General features: G+C 40.0%; 2 protein-coding genes across 3 annotated transcripts; one reads left to right on the forward strand and one right to left on the reverse strand.

Moving 5' to 3' along the window:
• Positions 1-10,808: 10,808 nt before the first annotated feature.
• On the reverse strand, positions 10,809-21,536 carry u2af2a (U2 small nuclear RNA auxiliary factor 2a). Its single transcript, XM_062992538.1, is given in 11 exon segments — positions 10,809-10,889; positions 11,933-12,055; positions 13,032-13,090; positions 13,213-13,292; positions 13,383-13,452; positions 13,454-13,522; positions 13,675-13,791; positions 16,846-16,997; positions 17,195-17,301; positions 17,635-17,761; positions 21,096-21,536. Coding segments are annotated over 9 exon segments (819 nt in total). The 5' UTR covers positions 21,145-21,536; the 3' UTR covers positions 10,809-10,889; positions 11,933-12,055; positions 13,032-13,042.
• Positions 20,974-27,777, forward strand: isoc2 (isochorismatase domain containing 2). 2 transcript variants are annotated; one of them, XM_062992540.1, is made up of 6 exons: positions 20,974-21,033; positions 25,144-25,268; positions 25,806-26,018; positions 26,252-26,322; positions 26,431-26,548; positions 27,504-27,777. In XM_062992540.1, coding segments are annotated over exons 1-6 (594 nt in total). In that variant the 5' UTR covers positions 20,974-21,032; the 3' UTR covers positions 27,570-27,777. The 2 variants fall into 2 exon arrangements, with proteins under 2 accessions (XP_062848610.1, XP_062848609.1); XM_062992539.1 differs by lacking the exon at positions 20,974-21,033 and adding an exon at positions 23,696-23,846.
• The last annotated feature ends 220 nt before the right edge of the window (positions 27,778-27,997 follow it).

Below are 27,997 nucleotides of genomic sequence, written 5' to 3' on the forward strand. Positions count from 1 at the left end.
ATAGAAATCACAGTGTCTTGTATTGAATTTTGTTACATACTGTACAAAAATACCACAAATGTATATAATATGGAAATGCTAGTATGGAAAACAGAAACTTACTTTTATCAGTTGTTTTCTTAAAAATAACAGCATTTTCTCCTGAAGTGTAGAACTTGAAGTAGGTACAGTTAGATTCTGAGGAGAAATAAAAAAGGACAGAAATTATAAAGTGACGAATCAAAACTGGAACTGTTTGGATAAGGTGAATAAGGTAGTATTTATTATATTATATTAATTATTATTAATATAATAAATAAATGTACCATAAATGTTGATTGTATCAGATAGTATTTTAAAACTATACATTTGTTTTTTAGATACCAAACATAAATACTGTTAAATTATAGAAACAAACTGTGATATGTACATGACCTGACGAGTTTGTATTCATAGCAACAACAAAAACACTTGCTCCACCATCTCTGGCTGTTCATCATAGTGGGCAGAAACAAATAATCCATATATTTGTTTTTTTAATTATTAATATTGATCTCTGATGCTTTCCCCAACACACAGTAAACACTCCACCTATTATGTAATGCTCTTACTATACACTATAATGCATTACAAATGCTGGAGCAGTATATATCTGGTGCTAGAAATACATCTTGGACTGGGCAAGACACTGACACTTAGACATTTACTCATTCACTTAAACTTAGGGGCAAATTATAGCAACCAGTAAACCAGTCAAAGTAAACATCCAAAGTGGAAGAAAACTGAAATACCCAAAGAGGCAAGAATCAAACCCAGATCCTACTGATCTAATGTTTCAGTGCAGCACCCACACTACCAATTGCATTACTATTAATCCATATGGATTATATAAAACACAGTTTATAATACTGATACACTATATGGTCAAAACTATGTGGGGTAGTGATAGCCGGCTCAAGCCTCACCACTACCAAGTTGCTACTGTTGGGCCCCTGATCAAGGCCCTTAACCCCCAATTGCTTAAAAATAGTGTTCAGTCATAACTGTAAGTTACTTTGGATAAGAGCATCTGCTAAATGTCAAATATGTAAATGTAAATGATAATTTTATCATAGTATTAATCAAGAGAGGTACAAATAACTCGCTAAAAATTCTCCACACACTAAAACAGCAAAATCACATGTAATGTTTCATCCTCAAGCTGTCTAAAGACATTTTAGTTAATGTTACACCCAAACAGAAATCTAACTTGCATCATGCTCTATATTATGAACATTATTAATCAGTGTAACATGAAAGCTATGAATCTGTAAAACATTTGGATAAAATAAGTGGAAAACCTCCCTGATTTCTCCTCCAGCTTTACTAGAGCTGTTAAGGTTTGCTGCCTTTTTAAAGATAATTATTCCTGTTCTGCTGGAGTCTGCTAACCCAGATGCATACATCTGCATACTGCTGCATAATATCCCAGCATGTAGTTTCATATTAACTTCATTATTACTGGCAATCACAGTGTCCATTAATCCTTGACAAAGAAATTAGCATGATTGCATATTTTATTATGGACCAGTCTAAGAGTATGTGCTTTATTTATTAATGTTTTATTAATCAGTACATCTAGGGTGAAACTATGGTGGTTCTGGTGCTAGAAATACATCTTGCACTGGGCAAGACACTAACATTTAGACATATACTCATTCACTGAAACTAAAGCAATTTATAGTAACCAGTAAACCAGTCAACCTCCAAAGTGGAAGGAAATTGAAATACCCAAAGGTAACCAAGAGGAAAGAATCAACCCCAGATCCTATTGATGTATGTTTCACTGCAGCACCCACACTACCAACTGCATTACCATGCATCCATATGGATTGTATTGAATACAGTTTACAATACTGATACACTCACTGTATGGTCAAAACTATGTGGACACATAATCATAAGATCATAAACTTAGAAATTCTATTTAAAAACCATGAAGCATGTGGCTCAGGTGGCGCAGCGGTAAAAACACACGCTGGAACCAAAGCTGGGATCTCGAATACATCGTATCGAATCTCAGCTCTGCCTGCCGCCTAAGGCTGAGCGGCCACATGAACAACGAAAAGATGCATACGGCATGCTGCCCACGTGTCGGAGGGGGGGGGCGTGGGTTAGAGCAATCAGAGCAGGGATCAGCATTGGTGGAGAGGAAGCATGGTGCATTTGTAGAATCTGTGCATTGAATATCTTACCTTTGCACTGTTTTCAATTATTACTTAATCATACTGTACCAGTAAATAAGGATTTGAAATTCATTAGCATGTTCCATACTGTCCCAACCGTTTTGGAATTTGATTTGTACACTCTGTGCACTGATGTAACAACATATTTGTGTGTGTGTGTACTCAGACCACTAACCTCCAGGCAGCTCTGCCGGACCACAACTCTTCCTGTCTGGATCAATGTCGGACACCCAGAGAGTGCGGATGCAGACCTTCCACAGGCCGTAGTGTGCCACCTGACATGAATGATTGCTGTGTTTAGACTGTGCCAGCTCCACCCAAAACTCTGTACCCAGGCCCAGCACAGTTAGAACCACCCCCACAATGGCCACAAAAAATGCCAGCTTGATCTTTCCCCTTTGGCCATCACTCAGGTGAGACGGCTTAGCTTTTTGGCCATGGCCAGCCCCAGCCCCAGCCCCTGTATTCACCCTTATTCGGCCATCTACATCACGTTGCATCAAAGAGTTAGACCACATCATTAAAGATGGCCGAAAAAAATGATGGTGGCAGAAAAAAAGTCTTAGACAGAAAGGAATCTTCTCAATGTGTAGCAGTCAGATTCAACTTTCTGTTTGTTGACCCTGAAAGAAATAAAATGACAGTGAACGAGTGGTGATCATGACTACATTTGAAGCTTCACAACATGATTCATAAACAAATTCCAGATAAAGTCCCCCTGAATTAGAGAACACATTTATTTTATATTTTCCTCCTCCTGAGTGAATTATTTTGATTATATTTGCAACAGGATCAAATAAATCATCACAGACTTAATGACTTTGATATGGAAAGATTTTGATATGGAAATTCACATTTGCATACCCATGACTAGTACAAGCTATGGCCTTTAGTAACCTGGACTAGTAGTTTCCAAACTGTTTACTATGCACTAACATTACCAACACTTATATACAGTATATGTTGAGTATTATTATATATATTATACACAGATCAGCCATAACATTAAAACCACCTCCTAGTTTCTACACTTACTGTCCATTTTATCAGCTCCACCTACCATATAGAAGCACTTTGTAGTTCTACAATTACTGACTGTAGTCCAGCTGTTTCTCTGCATGCTTTGTTAGCCCCCTTTCATGCTGTTCTTCAATGGTCAGGACTCTCCCAGGACCACCACAGAGCAGGTATTATTTAGGTGGTGGATCATTCTCAGCACTGCAGTGACACTGACATGGTGGTGGTGTGTTAGTGTGTGTTGTGCTGGTATGAGTGGATAAGACACAGCAATGCTGATGGAGTTTTTAAACACCTCACTGTCACTGCTGGACTGAGAATAGTCCATCAACCAAAAATATCCAGCCAACAGCGCCCCGTGAGCAGCGTCCTGTGACCACTGATGAAGGTCTAGATAGAAGATGACCAACTCAAACAGCAGCAATAGATGAGCAATAATCTCTGACTTTACATCTACAAGGTGGACCAACTAGGTAGGAGTGTCTAATAGAATGGACAGTGAGTGGACGTATTTAAAAACTCCAGCAGCGCTGCTGTGTCTGATCCACTCATACCAGCACAACACACACTAACACACCACCACCATGTCAGTGTCACTGCAGTGCTGAGAATGATCCACCACCTAAATAATACCTACTCTGTGGTGGTCCTGGTAGAGTCCTGACCGTTGAAGAACAGCATGAAAGGGGGCTAACAAAGCATGCAGAGAAACAGATGGACTACAGTCAGTAATTGTAGAACTACAACGTCATTTGCTTGTGCTGACTGAGTCTTTGGTGAATCCTCCTTTTATACCTAAAATAAAGATTCCCTTACTTGGTCCCAATTCATCTGCTTATTGTGGAATCTTCAAAACTGTACAATATTGAATATCATTTAAGTTTTTCACTTTATTTTGCCCCGTCCTAACATTGGATTTTTTTTCTACTTTTGTCAAATATATAAAGATTTAAGAGAAGTAACAAATCACAAATTCTTTTTTACTGCATTGGACTGCATGTCCCAACTTTTCTGGAAATGGGGTTAGTACTTCAGTATTTCAGGTACAAGTTATTAAGAAATTATTAAGTCTTTGTGAGAATTGTAAAACTTTTGTAAGTCTTTACACCATTTTAACAAAATTTTGCAAAGGTCACAGAGTCCTGGTGGGTCTTTTAAGCTTTAAGGTCCAGACAGCTGGCACATAAACACGTTGCTAAGAATGTCTGTCACATGATGAACTGTTGCTTCACAAATGTCAATATACAAGCAAGAATAATTGCCATTTATGACCTGGGCCATTTATGAGCTAAATTACAGACAGTTACTTAAGAACACAGCCAAACACAGCCAGTGAAGTACGGAGCCCCTTATGGGTCACTAACCCAAAAAAATATGTGAAGAGCAAAATCCCTACCCTTGGTTTAGTAATCCGTACCCACGGATTTGTAAACTATACCCTCAGTTTAGCAAAACTCTACCCACGGATTTGTAAATCGTACTCTCAGTTTTCAAATCTGACCGCGGTCACGCTATCTGCGCTAAATGTTTTACTGTGCGTCTAAACCCTGTTTTACGGTAATACAGTTGCAAAGCATTGAAGAGGATAAAGCATCTTTTTACAGCTTAATATACAAAACCGACAGAGTTCTGATGCATAAAAATGTACCAGAAAGAAAAGTTATGAACTATATGTAGATCTAAAAAGAAGGATGTATAACGAGTAGGTTGGAAAGTGATTTTTAAAAATGCATACATTTTATTAATAGCAGAGAAGATCTGAATTTCCAACTTTTTAGATCTACATATAGGTGTTAACTTTTCTTTCTGGTACATTTTTATGCATCAGAACTCTGTCGGTTTTGTATATTAAACTGTAAAAAGATGCTTTATTCTCTTCAATGCTTTGCACTTGTATCACCGTAAAACAGGGTTTAGATGCACAGTAAAACTTTTAGTGCAGATAGCGTGACTGCTGTCGGATTTTAAAACTGAGGGTACAGTTTACAAATCCGTGGGTACAGATTACTAAACCGTACGTACAGATTACTAAACCGAGGGAACGGATTACTAAACCGAGGGAACAGATTACTAAACCGTACGTACAGATTACTAAACCGAGGGAACAGATTACTAAACCGTACGTAGATTACTAAACCGTACATACAGATTACTAAACCGTACGTACAGATTACTAAACCGTACGTACAGATTACTAAACCGTACGTACAGATTACTAAACCGAGGGAACGGATTACTAAACCGAGGGAACAGATTACTAAACCGTACGTACAGATTACTAAACCGAGGATACAGATTTTGCTCTTTACAAATTTTTTTTCAGTAGTGACCCCTAAGGGGCTCCGTAGTGAAGAAACCGTTCTACAACACAGGCTAAAATTAACTTAGCAGGATCTTGGTACGCACAACCCACGTGACTAACCAGCACTTCTACAAAAACATGACACTGTCTGCTAGTAGCCATCTATGATGGTAGACGTGACTGTGGGCATTGTTATTAAGCATTTATGTAGGTATTAAATAAGGCCAAGGTTTTGTATGTGAAAGTTCTAACCAAGAGGCTGCGTGTGAGGTCAGTTTAACAGTTTGACAGCAGTTACTCTGAAAGAGATCAAGTATCAGCTCACTATAGATCTCATATATGTCTCTCATTACACATACATGCGCTATTTTAAAATGCATACAGGGTTAGTAAGTGTCCTGATAATTAAATCAATTTTTTAATTGATTTTAACTGAGTGAGAAAATTACAAAACAAATAGACTGTAATGAAAGAATATTACTGATCACATTAGTGAAGTTAATATTTAATACAATAATCAATTGGCACTGCAATCACACTTGCATTTTCTTCAGGAAATGCAACTCTCTAGTTTTAAATTAACATTATTATTTTAGAATAGTTTATAATATTATATAATATTAAAAAAGCTTTTAGACTTTTTGATCACCACTCGCAACCATAAAAAGAAAAATAAGCAAATTTCTAAACAAAAATCACCCAGTTATCTAAAAATAATACATTCACATGTTTACGATTTAATCGAGTAGTGTAAGCAATAAGCAGTGAGTGTAATTCTGACCTGTTGCCTCGGTAGGTGCAGCTCTTATCACATAAAGTCTTCAAAGAGAGTGGAAAAGCCAGAAGGAGAGAGGGTGGGCCACAAGCAGCCAGCCATTTAGGGGTGGAGGTAGAGGGTAAAGAAATCTGAATCTATCTGAATCAAAGCACGCTTGTAAACGTTTAAATTCTAATCTGTGCAAATCTATTTTAAGCCTGTTTATGTCTTATCTAATATTAGACAGAGTAGATGAATAATGTGTCAATATGCGTCCACAAGGAAAAAGTGTGAAAGCGACAGTGCACATATGTTTAGACGTCTGTGTGAAGGATCTATTTGTGACGACCACCTGTTATTGACGTTAAGAGCGCGGACGTTACAGTCACACACTTTTATGTATCTTGGCAGTGGCAGATTTTACATTTGAATTTAAAATGTCCTGGTATTTGTGTGTGTGTGAGTGTGTGAAACCATGTATCCTACCAAGATTCCCAGAGTCCTGGGAGGAAAAACAGCCCCACAACATCATAGACCTAAGCAGACTTAACAGTGAGTTTCACGTTCACACTACATGACTTTCCAAGTCGTCAGGTCGCTATACAGTTCGCACTACACAACTGGATCTCTTGTAATCGGGAGTCTTTCAAGTCGGTGTGTATTTCACACTACACGACTGATCGGTGATAGGGGTTTCACACTACACCATCTATCACCAACTGTAATTGCAGGGGAGCTTCTCTGGTCTCCCAAACTACGTTCTGTCATGAAAACAAACGAGAGAAACGACGAGAGGTTTAATGATACCACGTCCTAAAATGCACGTCAACAGGTAGTGAGCGATCAAAGTTTGTGGCTGATGTGCAGCGTAAAATCAAGGAGTTGGAGGCTAATAAATATTTTTGCAATGCAATGTTGGTGTTACATTTTGTAGAGAACGATAAAGTCAGAAATACTGTAAAACTTGTGTGTGTGCCTGTCCCACCTGTTTACAACTCCTCCTCTGCGTTTCCCCTCACACCGTATCTTGCGTTCTCATTGGCTGTTCGACATAGCACTCACTGCCAGTCAGGCAAATCAGATTCAGATATTCGACATGCTAGAGATCTTGCTTCGCTTGGATCGAGTTGTTGAGCAGTTCACACATAGCGATTAAGAGCCGAGTTTCGATCGCCGCGCGAACGCCGAGTTGCTCCTGAGCTGGCAAATCTAGCACCGACCAGTCGACGAGCGAAAATCAGGGCAAAAATCGTTTAGTGTGAACTAGGCATTAGTGTAGTCATTTTTTATGCCAAAACAGCTCAGTTTTTGTTTCATCTAACCACTGAACATCATCAAAGTCCCAGTAGTATTTAGCTAACTCCAGGCGATTACATTTCTGGTTAGATGACAGGAAAGGCTTTTTTTCTACATAATCTGTTTACATGGAGATGGAATCTGAGATTAGGTGACCACAAAAAGGATTTTTTTTCTATTACTGTCCAACAGTGATGATTGGGGATAGTTTTTTGCTTCTCATACCACTTTCCACCTGGGGGCAAAACAAATTTGGATCCTTATCCAAGCCAAGCCACACTTCCAGTTATTTGGGCGGCACGGTGGCTAAGTGGGTAGCACTGTCGCCTCACAGCAAGAAGGTTCTGGGTTCGATCCCCAGGTGGGGCGGTCCGGGTCCTTTCTGTGTGGAATTTGCATGTTCTCCCCGTGTCCATGTGGGTTTCCTCCGGGTGCCCCAGTTTCCTCCCACAGTCCAAAGACGTGCAAGTGAGGTGAATTGGAGACACTAAATTGTCCAAGACTGTGTTCGATACAACCTTGTGAATTGATAAACCTTGTGTAATGAGTAACTACCATTTCCTGTCATGAATGTAACCAAAAAGTGTAAAACATGATGTTAAAATCCTAATAAACAAACTTCCAGTTATTGGGAACTTTTTAATTACCGCCCTAACTGTAGATCTGGGTATTTTCAAGTGAGTAGCTACTACTTATAAAATTCATCACACCTATTTAAACTAAAGCTACAAACATTTATCTTCCTGAGCACCCAGAGGAAACCCACATGGGCACAGGGAGAACATGCAAACTTCACATGTAAAGGTCCTTCTTGCTTTGAGGCGACAGCAAGACCCACTGCACCACCATGCCGCCATAGAGCTACATACGTACACTACCACATGTTTTATTCGCTTTATTTAAGAATTTAGGAATTGACATACTCAAAAATAATAATAATAATAAATACAAGACTGAATGAATACAACAGGACAGGCAGGGGAAACCCAAACCTCAAACCCAATGAGTTTAAGCTGAATGATCCTACAGGTCCATTGATATTATTTACACTTTTAAATTAGCAATACACAGTTAAATACAAAATGTCTTAAAACAAAAGAAAAATGTTGAGCACAAATTTGCTAATACAAAATGGTTTACAAAAATGAGCTAAAGTATTTGTACATAAATTAAATACAAACATAATTCACTCACTTTCTTAACCGCTTATCCAATCAGGGTCACGGGAGGGGGGGTGGAGGAGCCTATCCCAGCTTTTCAATGGGCGCAAGGCACACAGTAACACCCTGGATGGGGCGCCAGTCCATCACAGGGCAGACACACACATACACACACACACACACCTACAGGCCAACTCAGTGTCTCCAATTAACCTGACTGTTGGGGAAAACTAGAGCTCCCAGAGGAAACCCACACAGACACATGGAGAACATGCAAACTCCGCACAGAAAGGACCCGGACCGCCCCGCCTGGGGATCTAACCCAGGACCTTTCTGCTGTGAGGCGACAGTGCTACCCACCGAGCCACCGTGCCGCCCACAAACAATTATTTTATGAATTTCTTCATATACGTAATAACACAAGTGGTCGTGTGGTTCACCCTGTTAAATTAATAGAACATTCATGAAATAATCAACAAGAAATACCCAAAAATAACTTATTTTAACTGTCCCTTTCTTTCTAACTGTTCATTGTGAAGACATTTCCCACTGCAGAAGGCACAATATGCAGGATTTACAGTATAAACTTTATTTCATGGATTTTATTGCCACTTTATAAAGAAAGATTACAGATTGTTTATATTATAAAAATGTATTTTTATGTACAAAAACCAAGTTGACTTGATAGAAAACTTTATTAGCGTACAGTGCTATATGCTGTAGGCTAACTACAATGCTGGATGTCCAGGCTAACTTTGTTGGAAATTGATAATCACTTTATACTGCTGCTGGTTTATTACATCAACACTGTCTGTATTTCTTGTATTTTATATGGAATTTGAGATAAACTTTTCAGAGCTTGTGGTTTTTTGGTACCTTAGGCCATGTTTATTTTTTCGAAATGCGCTCTCACTTACCCGACCCTTGTTTATTCTCTGCCCCATGGTAATGTTCAGAGATAGAAACTACTAAAATCAGGGGTGTAACTACCAGGGGGGCAGGGGGGGCAGGTGCACTGGGGCCCATGGCGGAGGGGAGTCCTCCATACCCTGAACTCACGCCCTGAACTCAACTCCCCACCGCACCCCAAGCATAACATTATATATATATATGAAATTTGTTGAGGGGGCCCAACATTTTTTTTTGCACTGGGGCCCATGAGCTCCTAGTTACGCCACTGACTACAACTTCTGAAATTTACTGATCTCAGAAACCATAAATCATAACTGCTCCAGGCTAACCAAAAACATTTCAGGTTTTTATTAATAATAACTTCTGGCCGCTCAGGTGGCACAGCGGTAAAACACACACTAGCACACCAGAGCTGGGATTTAGAACACTGGGCTGGACGGCTACATGACCAACGATTGGCTGTTGTTCATACAGGGTGGGAAAAGCCGGACCACGGTTCTCTATAACTGGTGCAATTTCGACCTCTGCTGGCTGATTGATGGTGCCTGCGCAAAATTGAGGAATAATGCTGATAAGGGTGTGTCTCTCCGTACACAAAGTTGATCCGCATATGAACTCGCCTTGTGCATGTGAAAAGATAGTCGGTACTACACACGTGTCGGAGGAGGCGTGTGTCCGTTGCAAATCTCCTCAGTCAGCAGTGGAGGGTTGTATCGGTAGAGGTGAAACGTAATGCAACCAGGGTAATTGGATATGACTAAATTAGGCTTTACTGATAATTTGTCCTCTCCAAACTAGACTGGTGAGATTTCAGTATGTGGGAGCTTCACAGTGTAAAAAGCAGGTCTTAAACCACAAGAGAAAAAATATAAGTCAAATAAATGTAAGTAATTAGATTTAGATTTGTTTTAAACTGATTGTAGTTAGATGATCAGATTAGCAAACAAAGTTATGAGGTGAAGGAAACAACATTGTCCTGAACGTTGAGTGGTCAGAACACCAGTCATGTTATTAGTTCTGCTAAAAATTCATGATCTGCTGGTGCGGCTGTAACATTTACAAAACAAACATACAAAAACACAGAGTCTGAATATCTGAGCTTCTCTTCTACCAGAAGTCTCGCCGGTGGTAGGCATCAGGGTCACAGTATTTAGTCACTACCACTCTGTTGGCAAATTTCCGCTTGTTAAACCTTGCATGGCTTTTTGAGAGTCATACACAGACGTGAACTCTATGAAGATCTGCCAGACACAGAAAGCGAGACAGACAAGTCAATGTAAGACAGAGACTGAGAAGAATAACCTGAGAACCTGAGAATCATCCACCACCCAATACCTATATATATATATATTTGTTTATTTATTGGATTTTTTTACACCAAGAATTTTTTTGTAGAAACGTTACAGAAGCCAATTGACTTTTAACATATTTAAGTGTTTTTTTCTATTTATGCATTTTTCCTTTTTTCTCGCAATCTAGTCATATTAAATTACCCAGTTGTATTTCCTCCACTGCTATACCTAACACACCCCCACTCCGACATGTGTGCAGTTGCCAACCGCTTCCTTTCATCTGCACGAGGTGGGTTCACACAGGGATCTGTATCCCGTATGGAGATGCACACACTTAGGCTTCATTGACCTGCCAGGAGAGGCCGTAACAGCATCATAAAGAATCCCTCCAGCCCTCCCACCCGCCAGACATTGGCCAATCATGTCTGCATCATACATTAGCCAATCATCTGCATGTAGGCACCCGGCCGGCTGATAGCAAAACTGAGATTTAAAATCACACACTCAAAATCTCAGCGCTGGTGGGCTAGCGTGTTTTACCACTGTGCCACCTGAGTGCCCTATTACTAAAGTTTCCTTTGTGTAATATTATGTTTTGTTAAGTGATCACAAATCTTTCATTCAGACACTAAAGAAACTCACCAGCGATGTGTTCTTGGAACCGACGCTGGCTCTCTGGACCAAGAGTTTCTCGTCACCCAGCTGCATGCTATTGAGCCCAGCAATGGCAATTAAAATTCCACCTCAGCTCTAAAGCACACGCCATCTTACAGCCTGAAAAAGACTCTGTACTTGTGTTAAACTTGTGACCTGTCCTGTGTGTTTTCTGCCTATTGCGCCAATGATTCAGACCCACTGTGTCACACACTTTCATTTTCCATGCATTGTAAACTATATTAAAATTCAGTTGTACAGCAACACATCATAGGCTGTACACTGCAGCTTAGGATAAACACCTGGCTAAGTTACTTCAGTTGAAGTGTCATTCTTACCTGGTCGCCGATGTTGACGTCAGCGTATTCACAAAAGGCGTAACCCTTTGAGAGGCCGGCAGCACTGTCTTTTACCAGGTTAAAAGCTTTCAGAGGGCCAAATGATGTCAGCAGCTCCTTCACCTAAAAAAATAGCAAAAAAATTATATTCGTCCAGTATTAGTAAAGCCACCAAGTCCTGCACCCACAAGTCCTGCACATGTGCACTCTAGTTAAAGCTAACTCTGTTAAAGCTAGATTATATGCTTCATTTTTAATTTTATTTTTTCATGTTTGTCATGTCACTTCGCCATCATCACTTTGTGATGGTTGGCTGCACAGATGGGTCAGCTTTCTCAAATGCCCTCTGTCTCGTGTTGCTTGTAGCAGACTAGCCACCAAATAATGCAATCCTTGTCATGATGATGTCAATCCAGCTTATTCTTGGTCTTCCTAGACGACTACAGAGTCCTTCATGTCCTGTCATAACTTTGCCTTAAATGTTGTCATGTGGGTGCCTCATCACACGCCCAGAGTAATGCAACCTGCAGAACCTAATATGGTTCAGTAGCTCATTTTCTGTTCAGGTCATTTTTTTGAACTTGCTCAGTGATGAGCCAAGTGATGAGATCTTCCTCCATGAGGTTTTCAGCGGTTTTCTGATGCACTTGTTTTGAAAATGCCTGATCGCATCTTTCTTCATTTTTCTTCAGTGTCCAGGCTTCACATCCATATGTGGCTACCGGCCAGACCACGACTTTCATCAATCGTAGCTTAGTGATGGTGTTAACTGACTTTTTGTTTTTCATATATCCTTGTCAATTTGAGCATCACCGTCATGTCCGTTGCTCTTCTTTACTTTACTTGACCAGCATATTCTGCAGTATTGATTATACATAAATATCCACCATCAGTTTATCCTGGTCAGTGGGTCATGATTCCCTGGAATCACTGGGCACAATGCAGTAACACACACCGGACAGGACACCAATCCATCGCACAGCCTTGGATAGCCAATCCTGTTTATGTAGATGCCCAGCAGGCCGCTAGCACTGCTGAGGATTCCACCTGATCGGCTTATACGCTTGTTTATAGTCTCCTAAAAACAATATTGTCTTACCTATAAAATCATCAGTTAATTCCAGTGGAAAGAAATTTACCCTTCTTCAGCCCTAGCTGCTATAAGGGAATCACATAAATGAAAGGAGTAAATGACATGATCAATTACTGAAAGGAACAGAAAGTGAGGCTGGCACTACTAGTGCACTGTTGTCATGGCTTTACTGTGGTTTCACACTAACCTGGTCATCGTTGAGGTAGTTGGGCAGCCCACCAATAAAGTGCTTATGAGCAGAGTCAGGCACCACAGTGGAAACGACCCCTGGTATAGAAAGAAAATGTATATTTTAGAGTTCAAAATGAGGTCAGTAGGTTAACTCTATACATTATGGGATGGGTTAATGAACCACACCTGACACATAAACACTGGGGTTCTCGCTCATGCCTGGCAGCGGCTGGTAGTCGTGTGGTCGGCGGATTTTTTAAACTCTGTGCTTGGAATATAATGCCATCAAAAGCCATCGCCTGAGTCGTCTCATCCACTGACCGGAACTATAACAAAAGAAGAAACACTAAATGTCAACAGAACGCTAAAACGTGTCTTTTAAAATAATGATTTATAGAACAGTGTCAAATTTCAAATGAGATTTTAGCAGGTTAATTTCAATTTTTGTACATGAATGTTTTTTACTCAGTGGAATTACCTCTAAAAAGGCAAAGTTCTTGTCCTGGTTGATCTGTACAGCGAGAACTGGGTTTCCTTGTGCCTGAGTCAGGCCACCCAATCGCATCTGAGCATTGAACAAATCCATCATGGATTCCTGAATGTAAACAGAGAGCCATGTGCATTAGTGTAACAGATATTATCTAGCAGGAACAAACCAAAATATTGTGTCATAAAAATCTTAAAGCATTTCCAAAAATTGTACAAGGTGTTTTGGAGACTAAGAGACAAAGTGTTCAGATGAGCTATTGTTTACTGCTACAGGTGTTTAGCTTAAAACTCCTATTGCTCTACTGTCTCTGGTCCCTTTTACTGTTTTCTTACCTTTGTGTCACGTGTTATGAGATTTCCAGGGGAGGCAAAAACCATAGTGAGGAGTATTGCTAATCTTTATCTTAAATTCTACTGATTGAGGTGCAGATCGCCACCTAGTGGACAAACATTTCGTCTCAGCTGCAGTGGCTACCTTAGTAAAAGGAAGATTTACAGTACACTGTATAGCCAAAAAGTATTTGGACACCTGACCATGACCTTGTAGGACATCCTATTTCAAAAACAAATGGTATTAAAATAGAGTGGCCTCTGGGTGATTTTTCCATCTATAACAACAGCTTCTCTTTTCAGAGGGGTTCTCACACGACGTTGAAGTACGTCTGTGGAAATTTGTGGCCATTCAGTCAAAGGAGCATGTGTATGGCTGGACGCTCATGATGGTCAACAAAGCCTCAATCTACAGGGGTTGGACAAAATAACTGAAACACCTGGTTTTAGACCACAATAATTTATTAGTATGGTGTAGGGCAGGGGTCTGCAACCTTTTTCGTACTCTGTGCCGATTAAAAAAAAAATAATTGAAGATGAAGTACTAAGTGTGCCATGGAATACAACAGTCATATAGCACAAACTGTTGCTATGTACTGTATGTGGCATAAACCAATTAATCAGTTAATTAAACTTACATGTCAGTGTGATCCCTGTCCCTGACTTTCTCTGCAAAGATGATTCGTCTGTGGTGTATATCAGGTGAACTTTTACCATGGCTTAAATTTTGAAGAACACGTGTCTGTTTCTTGTACCTTGAAATTGCTCGTTTGATTGATTTCATTTTGTCAGCATCATCCCTAAATGAGATTTGGTGCTTTGTCAAATCTGTCCAGTCTTGTTGAATTGGACGAACATCTACTTTTGCACGTTTAGCAGCCATGCTATACTAAGTTTGCACAAAATTAAAAGCTGACTCACTCCTGACATCTTGGTTAACCTTAACTAGCATAAATTACTTGACCTTAACTGGCCATAGGCGCAGGCGGTTAAGGTGAAGTAATTTATGCTTGTTAAGGTTAATCAAGGTGACAGGAGTGAACATATGGCATAGGGTGTAAGGACGGATCCAACTAATAAGGCGCAGCCCTGAGCATGAAATGAATTTTTTTACTTATCTTACTAATCAGCGTGCCAGGCAAACGTGCTTCACGTGCCAGCTTTGGCACACGTGCCGTAGGTTGCTGACCCCTGGTGTAGGGCCTCCTTTTGCGGCAAATACAGCGTCAATTCGTCTTGGAAATGACATATACAAGTCCTGCACAGTGGTCAGAGGGATTTTAAGCCATTCTTCTTGCAGGATAGTGGCCAGGTCCCTACGTGATGCTGGTGGAGGAAAACGTTTCCTGACTCGCTTCTCCAAAACATCCCATCTGAGAGATGTTCACCCCATGGGAGATGTTCAACTTCACTTTCATGTTCATCAAACCAATCTTTCACCAGTCTTGCTGTGTGTATTGGTGCATTGTCATCCTGATACACGGCACCGCCATTGGATGCACATGGTCCTCCAGAATGGTTCGGTAGTCCTTGGCAGTGACGCGCCCATCTAGCACAAGTATTGGGCCAAGGGAATGCCATGATATGGCAGCCCAAACCATCACTGATCCACCCCCATGCTTCACTCTGGGCATGCAACAGTCTGGGTGGTTTGCTTCTTTGGGGCTTCTCCACACCGTAACTCTCCCGGATGTGGGGAAAACAGTAAAGGTGGACTCATCAGAGAACAATACATGTTTCACATTGTCCACAGCCCAAGATTTGCGCTCTTGCACCATTGAAACCGACGTTTGGCATTGGCACGAGTGACCAAAGGTTTGGCTATAGCAGCCCGGCCGTGTATATTGACCCTGTGGAGCTCCCGACGGACAGTTCTGGTGGAAACAGGAGAGTTGAGGTGCACATTTAATTCTGCCGTGATTTGGGCAGCCGTGGTTTTATGTTTTTTGGATACAATCCAGGTTAGCACCCGAACATCCCTTTCAGACAGCTTCCTCTTGCGTCCACAGTTAATCCTGTTGGATGTGGTTTGTCCTTCTTGGTGGTATGCTGACATTACCCTGGATACCGTGGCTCTTGATACATCACAAAGACTTGCTGTCTTGGTCACAGATGCGCCAGCAAGACGTGCACCAACAATTTGTCCTCTTTTGAACTCTGGTATGTCACCCATAATGTTGTGTGCATTGCAATATTTTGAGCAAAACTGTGCTCTTACCCTGCTAATTGAACCTTCACACTCTGCTCTTACTGGTGCAATGTGCAATTAATGAAGATTGGCCACCAGACTGGTCCAATTTAGCCATGAAACCTACCACACTAAAATGACAGGTGTTTCAGTTATTTTGTCCAACCCCTGTATATTCCAGTTCATTCCAGAGCTGTTCGGTCTGGCTGAGGTCAGGGCTCTGTACAGGCCACTGGAGTTCCTTAAAATCAAGCTTTTCTTCAGGCCTTTATAGGGCTTGCTTGTGCACAGGGGCGCAGTCATGCTGGGACAGGAAAAGGGAAAAAAATCCTTGATATAAAAACGATTTATTACACCTGTTAGCAATTGTTCTGGCTGAAACACATAAATATAAAAATCATTAAAGGTATTCCATACCTTTTGTCCATAAAGTGGATGTATTTTGCTGTGGAAAAAAGGTTTGGTTTCGACAGTTTGACAAAACCCAAATTACTAATCAGTAAGTTTTAAGGTATGTGTAACAAAAGCTAACAGCAAGCTAACAAATAAATCATAACCCTGACATTAATATAAGTACATTTCTTTAATCGAGCCAGAAATCCACCACAGTGCTTGTGGATGTGAACAGGTCCAGCTACTTGCCTCTGTGATGCCGAAGGGAATGTTGCCCACATAGAGTCGTCGAGCCTGTCGAGTCATCTGGCTGCCCACAACAGGCACTGGGGTTGGGGTCATCGTCAGACCCTCAGAGGTCATTGTCGGAAGGAGGGCGGTGGCAGGAATCTGACCAGCAGCTAAGCAGTAAATCCAGAGAATAAGGTCACGTACATGATTACGAGTATGAAATGAGGAAGGCATTTAGTCTATGTGTATACAAAGTCAAACGCCAGTCTGGCTGTTAGTACAGCTGAGACTCGAAACCAATGGGGTAGCCAAATGCCATATGTGATGTACATTATGTGCCGTTATTTATACCGTGCTGTTTACCCACCTTGCATGGCTTTGTACTGCATGGTTGTGAAGTGTTCGAAGCCAACAGGAGGAATGTCCCAATACTTTTTCACTTTAGCTTTTCTTTTTTCACGGTGAGGAGAGCGACTGTTAGGAGCAAACAGGTTGTTTATTAAGCATGTACTCAACAAATAATAAAAGAAAGTGTTTTTCTTAAAGGAACATTTTTTCTAAACCAGTCTCTCTGTCTGACAACTGAAAAATTTGATAACTGTCACAAATATTATAACTGACATGATTTGCAGTGAAAAGCTTCCATAATTTTTTTTCATTTTTTCAAAACAGTGATCTTTGATTACTACATATTAATTCATAAATATGGTGAATAGAGATTAGGTTTAAAATGTAGAAATATTCCTTATTGTAATAATTTACAATGTTCAGCAAAACCTCAGTTTGTCAATAGCCAGCCGGGGCTACCTCCATCTATGCCTGCGGTCCTTGCTGTCACCATGGTGGTCCCTGCTCCTTCTCTTCCTGTCATGCTCATGGCTTTGACTCCTGGAGCTGCTGCGCCGGTGGTGCTTGTTTTCTTTATCTCTGTCAGCTGTCAACGCAAAAGCAGATTGTCCAATGATTTTCTGCTGCTTTTTAATCTTTGCAAAGACCAAACAGCTTAAAACTGTTCAGGCATGTTGTGTAAGTGCAATATGTGGAGCACTACTGTACTAATAATAAATTCATTTATTCATTCAGTGTCTGTTTTACCACCACTTTACACTGATCAGTCATAACATTAAAACCACCTCCTTGTTTCTACACTCACTGTCCATTTTATCAGCTCCACTTACCATATAGAAGCACTTTGTAGTTCTACAATTACTGACTGTAGTCCATCTGTTTCTCTGCATACCTTTTTAGCCTGCTTTCACCCTATTCTTCAATGGTCAGGACCACTACAGAGCAGGTATTATTTAGGTGGTGGATCATTCTCAGCACTGCAGTGACACTGACATGGTGGTGGTGTGTTAGTGAGTGTTGTGCTGGTATGAGTGGATCAGACACAGCAGCGCTGCTGGAGTTTTTAAATACCGTGTCCACTCACTGTCCACTCTATTAGACTCTCCTACCTAGTTGGTCCACCTTGTAGATGTAAAGTCAGAGACGATCGCTCATCTAATGCTGCTGTTTGAGTCGGTCATCTTCTAGACCTTCATCAGTGGTCACAAGATGCTGCCTACAGGGCGCTGTTGGCTGGATATTTTAGGTTGGTGGACTATTCTCAGTCCAGCAGAGACAGTGAGGTGTTTAAAAACTCCAGCAGCATTGCTGTGTCTGATCCACTCATACCAGCACAACACACACTAACACACCACCACCATGTCAGTGTCACTGCAGTGCTGAGAATGATCCACCACCCAAATAATACCTGCTCTGTAGTGGTCCTGTGAAGAAGAACAGATCATTGAAGAACAGCATGAAAGGAGGCTAACAAAGTATGTAGAGAAACAGATGGACTACAGTCAGTAATTGTAGATCTACAAAGTGCTTCTATATGGTAAGTGGAGCTGATAAAATGGTGTAGGAACAAGGAGGTGGTTTTAATGTTATGGCTATCTGTGTATCTTATTCAGGGTCACAGTGGATACAGTTCAAGAAAACACCATGGACAGGTCACCAGTCCATCACAGGGCAAACACACACACACACACACACACACGCACGCACTGTACTAATAATGTAGGTGCACTATGTGGATCACTACTGTACTAATAATGTAGGTGCACTATGTGGATCACTACTGTAGTAATAATGTAGGTGCACTATGTGGATCACTACTGTAGTAATAATGTAGGTGCACTATGTGGATCACTACTGTAGTAATAATGTAGGTGCACTATGTGGATCACTACTGTAGTAATAATGTAGGTGCACTATGTGAATTACTACTGTAATAATAATGTAGGTGCACTATGTGGATCACTACTGTACTAATAATGTAGGTGCACTATGTGGATCACTACTGTAGTAATAATGTAGGTGCACTATGTGGATCACTACTGTAGTAATAATGTAGGTGCACTATGTGGATCACTACTGTAGTAATAATGTAGGTGCACTATGTGGATCACTACTGTAGTAATAATGTAGGTGCACTATGTGGATCACTACTGTAGTAATAATGTAGGTGCACTATGTGGATCACTACTGTAGTAATAATGTAGGTGCACTATGTGGATCACTACTGTAGTAATAATGTAGGTGCACTATGTGGATCACTACTGTAGTAATAATGTAGGTGCACTATGTGGATCACTACTGTAGTAATAATGTAGGTGCACTATGTAAATTACAACTGTACTAATAATGTAGGTGCACTATGTGGATCACTACTGTAGTAATAATGTAGGTGCACTATGTGGATCACTACTGTAGTAATAATGTAGGTGCACTATGTGGATCACTACTGTACTAATAATGTAGGTGCACTATGTGGATCACTACTGTAGTAATAATGTAGGTGCACTATGTGGATCACTACTGTAGTAATAATGTAGGTGCACTATGTAAATTACTACTGTAGTAATAATGTAGGTGCACTATGTGGATCACTACTGTAGTAATAATGTAGGTGCACTATGTGGATCACTACTGTAGTAATAATGTAGGTGCACTATGTGGATCACTACTGTAGTAATAATGTAGGTGCACTATGTGGATCACTACTGTAGTAATAATGTAGGTGCACTATGTGGATCACTACTGTAGTAATAATGTAGGTGCACTATGTAAATTACTACTGTAGTAATAATGTAGGTGCACTATGTGGATCACTACTGTAGTAATAATGTAGGTGCACTATGTGGATCACTACTGTAGTAATAATGTAGGTGCACTATGTGGATCACTACTGTAGTAATAATGTAGGTGCACTATGTGGATCACTACTGTAGTAATAATGTAGGTGCACTATGTGGATCACTACTGTAGTAATAATGTAGGTGCACTATGTGGATCACTACTGTAGTAATAATGTAGGTGCACTATGTGGATCACTACTGTAGTAATAATGTAGGTGCACTATGTAAATTACTACTGTACTAATAATGTAGGTGCACTATGTGGATCACTACTGTAGTAATAATGTAGGTGCACTATGTGGATCACTACTGTAGTAATAATGTAGGTGCACTATGTGGATCACTACTGTACTAATAATGTAGGTGCACTATGTGGATCACTACTGTAGTAATAATGTAGGTGCACTATGTGGATCACTACTGTAGTAATAATGTAGGTGCACTATGTAAATTACTACTGTACTAATAATGTAGGTGCACTATGTGGATCACTACTGTAGTAATAATGTAGGTGCACTATGTGGATCACTACTGTACTAATAATGTAGGTGCACTATGTGGATCACTACTGTAGTAATAATGTAGGTGCACTATGTGGATCACTACTGTAGTAATAATGTAGGTGCACTATGTGGATCACTACTGTAGTAATAATGTAGGTGCACTATGTAAATTACTACTGTACTAATAATGTAGGTGCACTATGTGGATCACTACTGTAGTAATAATGTAGGTGCACTATGTGGATCACTACTGTAGTAATAATGTAGGTGCACTATGTGGATCACTACTGTAGTAATAATGTAGGTGCACTATGTGGATCACTACTGTAGTAATAATGTAGGTGCACTATGTGGATCACTACTGTAGTAATAATGTAGGTGCACTATGTGGATCACTACAGTAGTAATAATGTAGGTGCACTATGTGGATCACTACTGTAGTAATAATGTAGGTGCACTATGTGGATTACCACTATACAAGGCAACGCCAAGTGTGCAGACAAGTGCACCAGCCAGTAAGTATCTGTTTATAACAGTGTTATTATCTGCATGTTAGATTCATATCTATCTCTCTTACCTTGTTTGTTCTCGGATAGCTGTCTCTCAAATTCGTCAAAATCTGACATGTTCTTGCTCAAAACCCAGCACACCTTTGACAGGGACCCGGGCTAACAGCGGTTAACCAGCTTGCAGCACTGTACAGATGATTTACACAGATGTTAAAAGTAAAGTTAAGTGAATTGCATTGAAATAACAGTGCAGTAAATGTAAATACAGTAAATAATCTCTGTATTATCCGACAGGGGTGTAACGGTGGAGCCACTGAGAGCTGAATGCATGTGAGCTGTCACACTTTACTACAAAGGCTGACATAGCACCTGATACGTGTTATTACTTTAGATATAGATGACAAATGCAAGTGTCAGTTTGTTAAATCGATCTTGTAAAATGAAGGACTAGTTACAATCCGCCATTGTTTTGCACAGAGAGACGTAAACAATCTGAGCTGTCAGGTTCACAAAGTGTGTTGTTTATGACTGTAGCCACGCCCACTCACTTCCGGGACAAGTTTACCTTAAGAGAGGACCATGTGGTACAGTGGAAACTTCTAGAAATGTTACATTCGCAAGCACTGCGTATAACAATCAAAAACAGAGATTCCAAATGTATGTCGGATATAATTCACCATCCTAAATGGTTTTACAAACGAAAACAAAGGATATTAGGATTTAACGTCATGTTTTGCACTTTGGTTACATTCATGACAGGAACGGTAGTTACTCATTACACAAGGTTCATCAGTTCACAAGTTTAATATCAAACACAATCATGGACAATCTCATATCTCCAGTTCACCTCACTTGCACGTCCTTGGACTGTGGGAGGAAACCGGAGCACCCGGAGGAAACCCACACAGACACAGGGAGAACATGCAAACTCTACACAGAAAGGACCTGGACCTGGGCCCCACCTGGGGATCAAACCCTTGCTGTGAGGTGACAGTGCTACCCACTGAACCACCGTGCCACCCCCGGGACAATTTTACATGAGAGAGGAGAAACTGGTACAGTGGAAACTTCTAGAAATGTTACGTTCGCAAGCACGATGTATTACACTCCTAATGTTATTACATTCAACACGTTTATTCTTTACCCCATTCAAAAAAACAAAGACTACGAAGGTATGTCGGAAAAAATTTACCACCCTAAATGGTTTTACAAACAAAAACAAACGGTCTTGTCCTAGGAAGTGACTGAGGACCTTATATACCACCTACATTTAGCTTCAGATGTTTTTTTTTTTTACATACGAGGGTTCTTTAAAAAGTTTTTGCACTTTTTTAAACTCTTAAGGAATTTTGAAAACAAATGACATCACTTTTCTACAGTCACCCTCCGATTTTCAGCGTCGTACCAACTTTTTAATACCATCAGCAAACAATGTTTTTGGTTGAGCACGTAGCCACTGTTGCACCACTGCTTTCACATCACCATCACATGAAAATCTTCTTCTCCTTAAAGCTTCTTTGAATGTGCAAAAAGGTGGAAATCAGATGGTGCTAAATTCAGACTATAAGCTCTCTCAGTCTCTCAGACACGACCGACTACTCCTCCCACCCTCACCATTTCCAACCAAAATATATAAGCGTGGAAACTTCTTGAAGATCCCTCGTATATGGTGTATATTATTCTCTAATTGAAAAACTGTTAAAAGGTCCTGGTTCATCCATCCTGGCTCTTCCACTTCCCCACTTTCTTAGCAGCTGCCTCTTTATCTTACACCACTGTAAAGTTTTCAGAAAAAATAGGGTTTTGTCCTAATCAGGATTTTTGACCAGAACTGGAACCCTAAATACTTTTGTTTCTTATTAACTTTTGGGTTTCTCCAAATATCCGAAGTTTTGTTTACATGTGGATCATCAGCCAATGGCCCATTGTTTCACACCTCAGTCATTCTTCCAACATACTTCCATGCCATGTTTTTTTTTTACATACGTTTTATATACGTGAGTCACATTATTACATTTACCGTTGTTATCACACTGATAATTGTGTTGAAACAGGCCTTTGGTTACACTGATTTGAAGATATTTTTGTATTATTATATCAATTCATCTTTACTAACAATAAAATATATCCAACAAATATAAAAAGAAAAAAAGCTTTAAAAATCCCACAAGTACTTAATTTTTGGTAGCACCAATTGGCTTGACTGCATGTTTTTGGACTTGTGGTAGGAATCCAGAGCACCTGCTGGAAACCCACATAGACACATGGAGAACATGCAATCTCCACACAGAAAGGGCCCTGGCCGCCCAGCTGGGGAATCAAACCCAAGTCCTTCTTGCTGTGAGGTGAAAGCACTTGAGGTGTATCACTGTTCCACCCTAGTATCGTTTTGCTGTTTATTAATTGTTCATATTAAATGTTTGTGTCTTAAACAGTGATGCTGTTTCTTTATTGGATTATTGTCACTATCATGTTTACTGCATGTTTACCTTCAAACCAACACCTAAATGTAACCAAATATGGTTTTAGTTGGGGGTGAAACCAGGCATCTGGCAACCCCGTACTGAAACGTGAGTTTGTAGTCATCTGATTGCATGGTTCAGCTGTCAATCATTTTCTCGTGGTTTGATTGGACTGCTGCTGGTGGGCGTCGCACTGAGGTGCAACCGAAACAACAGTGTTTGTGCTTGAAGCCGATCTTGTGCTAAAGTAATAACGTGAATTTAGTTCAGTTCTCTGTTTTAGGCTCCTGGACTCCAAAAACCCAGGACCTGTTCTTAAATTACAGCCAACTGTCCAGTACACAGAGTATTTAAATAGTAAGTGGTGCCACCAGGCTTCGTTTAGTTCATTCAGCAGCACTTGATTAAAGTGCAGCCTGATGAAACACAAGCTTACACAGTTTTCTACGATCTGATTTACTGTGACACTTTATTTCAAATTAACCACCTTAATCTAAACTCTACACTAACATTCAATTAAATACAATTAAATGATCTTACCTATTGCTTTTAACTATTTACATTATTGGGCAAATAGTCGTTTTGTTTTTTGTGTGTTTTATTACTATTAAACATTAAAGGTCAGTTGAATGGAACCCTAAAAATGTCATGAACTTAAAAACATCCACCTAAAACAATGAAAGGTCATTCCTGGCTTTATCTGGTGTATATAGATTCATTCTGGTTTAAACTGGTTGTGCAGTTTGGTCATTTAGGTCAAGCCTGTAATGTTGGTTGGCCAGTTTGGTCATGCTGGTTTTACTGACTGTCCACCTTAACTAAGCTACTGATGGGGTCCGGACCTCTTGGCCAAGCTGGTTATGTTGGTCATTTACATTTACATTTTTGACATTTAGCAGATGCTTTTGTCCAAAGCGACTTACAATTATGACTGAACACGATTTGGAGCAATTGAGGGTTAAGGGCTTGCTTAGGGCGTTGGTGGGGCTTGAACCGGCAACCTTTTGATTACTAGTCCAGTACCTTAATCACTGAGCTACCACTGCCCTGGTCAGCCACCTTAGTTAAGCTGGTTACACTGGGTGGCCACCATGGTCAAGCTGATTATGCTGGTCAGCCTGCTTGGTTTAGCTGGTCAGTTTGTTTTTATACAAAAAAATTCTTGCTTTTTTTAAATCATTGGGGAAAATAAATAAACACTTTAAAATAGGAAATGAGCCACAGCAAACACCTTAAACATCATTATCAGTACAGTTTGTATTCAAATTTGGAAGTTTTTGAAACTAAAAATTGTAAAAGAGAAGCAGCCACCCGAAAGAATGTGCAGGATGACTCAAAAGCCGCAGGAGCAACATGCAATGGATTTCACTGAAATGACCGGCGTTCTACATCATTTACAAAACTCAAATTTGATTTGTAAATTTGAGACATGCAATTGTATTTTACTCAACAGTGGTTTCCTTTTTTCTACAGTCTCTTAAATCTCATTTTTGCTTTGCCATTTTGTGTCTTTTGTATTGTGGAGTTATGAACACTGACTATAGCTGAGGCTAAAGATGTCTTTGTGCTGTCTAGTTTTGTAATGGGTGATGTAAAATCGTACGTTAAATAATAAAATAACAACAGGTCTGAGTAATATTTTTTTTTTTTCCAGTGGCACATATAGGTCGACTATCATCCAAAAGCACAGTGCTGATGCTGTGCGACATGCAGGAAAAGTTTCGACCAACCATTTTCCAGTTTACCAACATTGTGAGCAATGCAGCAAGACTCCTACAGGTAATCAGGCTCTGCACAGTTCTAGATCTGCCCTATATATTTATATGTGTATATGTTAAATGCATGCATATTACACACTCAAACGAATATCATTCTTTAACCATTAGGCTTTGTTTGTGGCTGCCAGTATTAAAAATATAAGCCTTTCATAAAAAAGAGAATGGCCAACTTGTTTGTGTAAGACACTAAGGCTACAGTGGACACAGGTCACTGAACCTGAACTGTGGATAGTCAGAAAAACATTGTCGGATGTAATAAATCTTGATTAATGGATTGCAGGGAAGAATTTGGCCTAAAAAGCATAAATTTGCTGGCTTGTGTCAACATTTCAGATTGACATTGCCTAAATCGTTTTTATGAAGTAACTTAAAATTAAAGAGCAAAAACTCTGTCAATGGCCAAGAACATTTCTATTCTTCTAACAATTTCACTTATATTGTTTATAACTATGTTTATAATTTACACAAACAACCAGAGGCAGGACAACTCACAAGTCTCATGTATTTCATCTGTATTCGCCTCTTCTGTGTGTTCCAGGCTAGTCGAGTTTTAGGCATCCCCCCGATCCTGACTGAGCAGTACCCTAAAGGTTTGGGTCCAACAGTTCCTGAGCTGGGAGCCAGTGACCTAAAGGCCCACACTAAAACACGCTTCTCCATGCTGACTGAGAGTGTGGAGAATGAGCTCAAAAGTCTGGGGAACCCAAAGCAGGCCATACTGTGTGGAATTGAGACCCAAGCCTGCATTGCTGTAAATATTGTTTAACATTTCTTGGTTACATTTTGGGGTCAGAACCCAGAAGCCATGCATAGTTTTAATAACTTATGTTGTTTTTTTTAGCTTTGGCTTTTGAAAATGTGATGTGATGTCTTATTGGGATGTGTCTTTGGGGAAAACACGACCGATTTACCTTCTGCCAACGTCACTATACTTTTTATACATGACTACGGAAGCACAACAAGGCTATTTGTTACTTTTTGCAGTGTACAACATATGATCTTTTGGACAGAGGTATGGAGGTACATATAGTTGCAGATGCTGTCTCATCTCGCAGGTATAAGCCTAAAATGTTTATATTACAGTAGTACATTGTGTAACTTAAATAAACCCTTTGACTTTAAACACAAATAAGCTGAAATTGTGTGTCTTGCCTGTTTCCCAGCCAAACAGACCGGTTATTTGCTCTCTCACGTTTAAAGCAAAGTGGAGCTTTTCTGACCACCACAGAGGGTGTTCTGCTGCAGCTTGTGCAGGATGCCAAGCACCCCAGCTTTAAGGAGGTACAAGTGCACTGTATAAAACAAAGCAAAGAACACACTGTTTTACACTCAAACCCTACAGATTTACAAGGGTTGTGTAATCTCAGTTTTCTCACTCATTCGGAGGGTGTGGCTGCAGTGGCATTATGAAAGCGGCATGTTTACGTATTTCTATTGATAAACCCAGTATAAAAAGTTGGGACATTATGTTAATTGTCTTTTTATGGTATTTAATAATGTTTTATCTATAATTTGTAAAGATGAGGCCTGCAACACATTCAAAAAATGTTGGGATAGGTGCTGTGTAAGACTAGCAAAGTTCATTTACAAGCAAGGACTGATGGAACATTTACATTTACGGCATTAGGCATACACTTTTACCCAAAGTGGCTTACGAATGTGACTAAATACAGTCCATGCAATTTAGGATCAAAGGCCATGATAGGGGGCATAACAGTGGCAACTTAATGGTTTTGAGGCTTGAACCAGCAACCTTCTAATGACTAGTTTAGTAATCACTAAGCTACTACTGCACAAAAAACAGACCACCCTAATTGTTACCAGTACAAAGTTCGAAAGCCATTGTGTTAGTGCCAGTGGTATAGATAGCTTGAACATTTGCGGAGGCACCATTAATGCTGAGTGGTGCAAGATATGCTTCCACTTAAATTCTATGCTTTTTAAGGATGTCGCTGCTTGTTTCAGCAAGCCAATTCCGAACCACATTCTCATCTGCTGCAACAATGTCGCTTTGTTGTGAAAGAGTGCTGGTGCTAGACTGGCTTGACTGCAGTCTAATGCTGTCTCCATTAAAATGCATAAAAACAACACAGGTCTGGGAATTATAATGCACAGTATACAACATCAGAAACCCAGAACAAACAGGCAGATGTGAAGAGCTTGTGGCTTGTGGTTGTTCTTGCTGTGGTTGTTCTTGCTGTGTCTCTGCTCTTATTATCTTTCTGTCTGCACACAGATTCAGAAGCTACTGGCTCATCCTTCCCCAGATACGGGTCTCATTGCCTTCTTCAGTTCTCTCTAGAAGAAACCGCAGCATACAATTAGGCTTAGTTCATTCTTGCACCAATCAGGAATCTTCAGAAGCTTCTATGTATAAACAGCTTTGCTCAGATTTGTTTAAAATGCTGATTTTACTAATTTAAAATATTGATTTCTTTCAGATCCAATCTGAAAAAAATTGTACATGCATGTAATAATACTGTAATAAATGAACATGGTGTGTAAAGACATTCCAGATCTGTGTTGTTTTTATTTATTTATTAAAGAAGAGTTCAGCATGGTGTCTGATGACTGGTAAACAAGTACGTAAACAAGTACCTGACAACAGCCATTAATTATTCCTGTATGACTGTGAGTCCCACCTCAGTCCTCTCGCTGCTTCAGCTTTAGAAAGAAGTGTAGGAGTGGCCATAAAAATAGAGGAGTGGCAACAACAGAGAGAGAGGATTA

Source organism: Trichomycterus rosablanca, chromosome 3, assembly GCF_030014385.1.
Source record: "Trichomycterus rosablanca isolate fTriRos1 chromosome 3, fTriRos1.hap1, whole genome shotgun sequence".
In the NCBI taxonomy this organism is placed as follows: Eukaryota; Metazoa; Chordata; class Actinopteri; order Siluriformes; family Trichomycteridae; genus Trichomycterus; species Trichomycterus rosablanca.

Excerpts from the sequence above, each read along its gene's own strand:
- isoc2 (XM_062992540.1), top strand. Across the intron at positions 25,269-25,805 it reads ATGCAGCAAGACTCCTACAG|GCTAGTCGAGTTTTAGGCAT; the intron begins GTAATCAGGCTC and ends TGTGTGTTCCAG. Across the intron at positions 26,549-27,503 it reads AGCACCCCAGCTTTAAGGAG|ATTCAGAAGCTACTGGCTCA; the intron begins GTACAAGTGCAC and ends GTCTGCACACAG.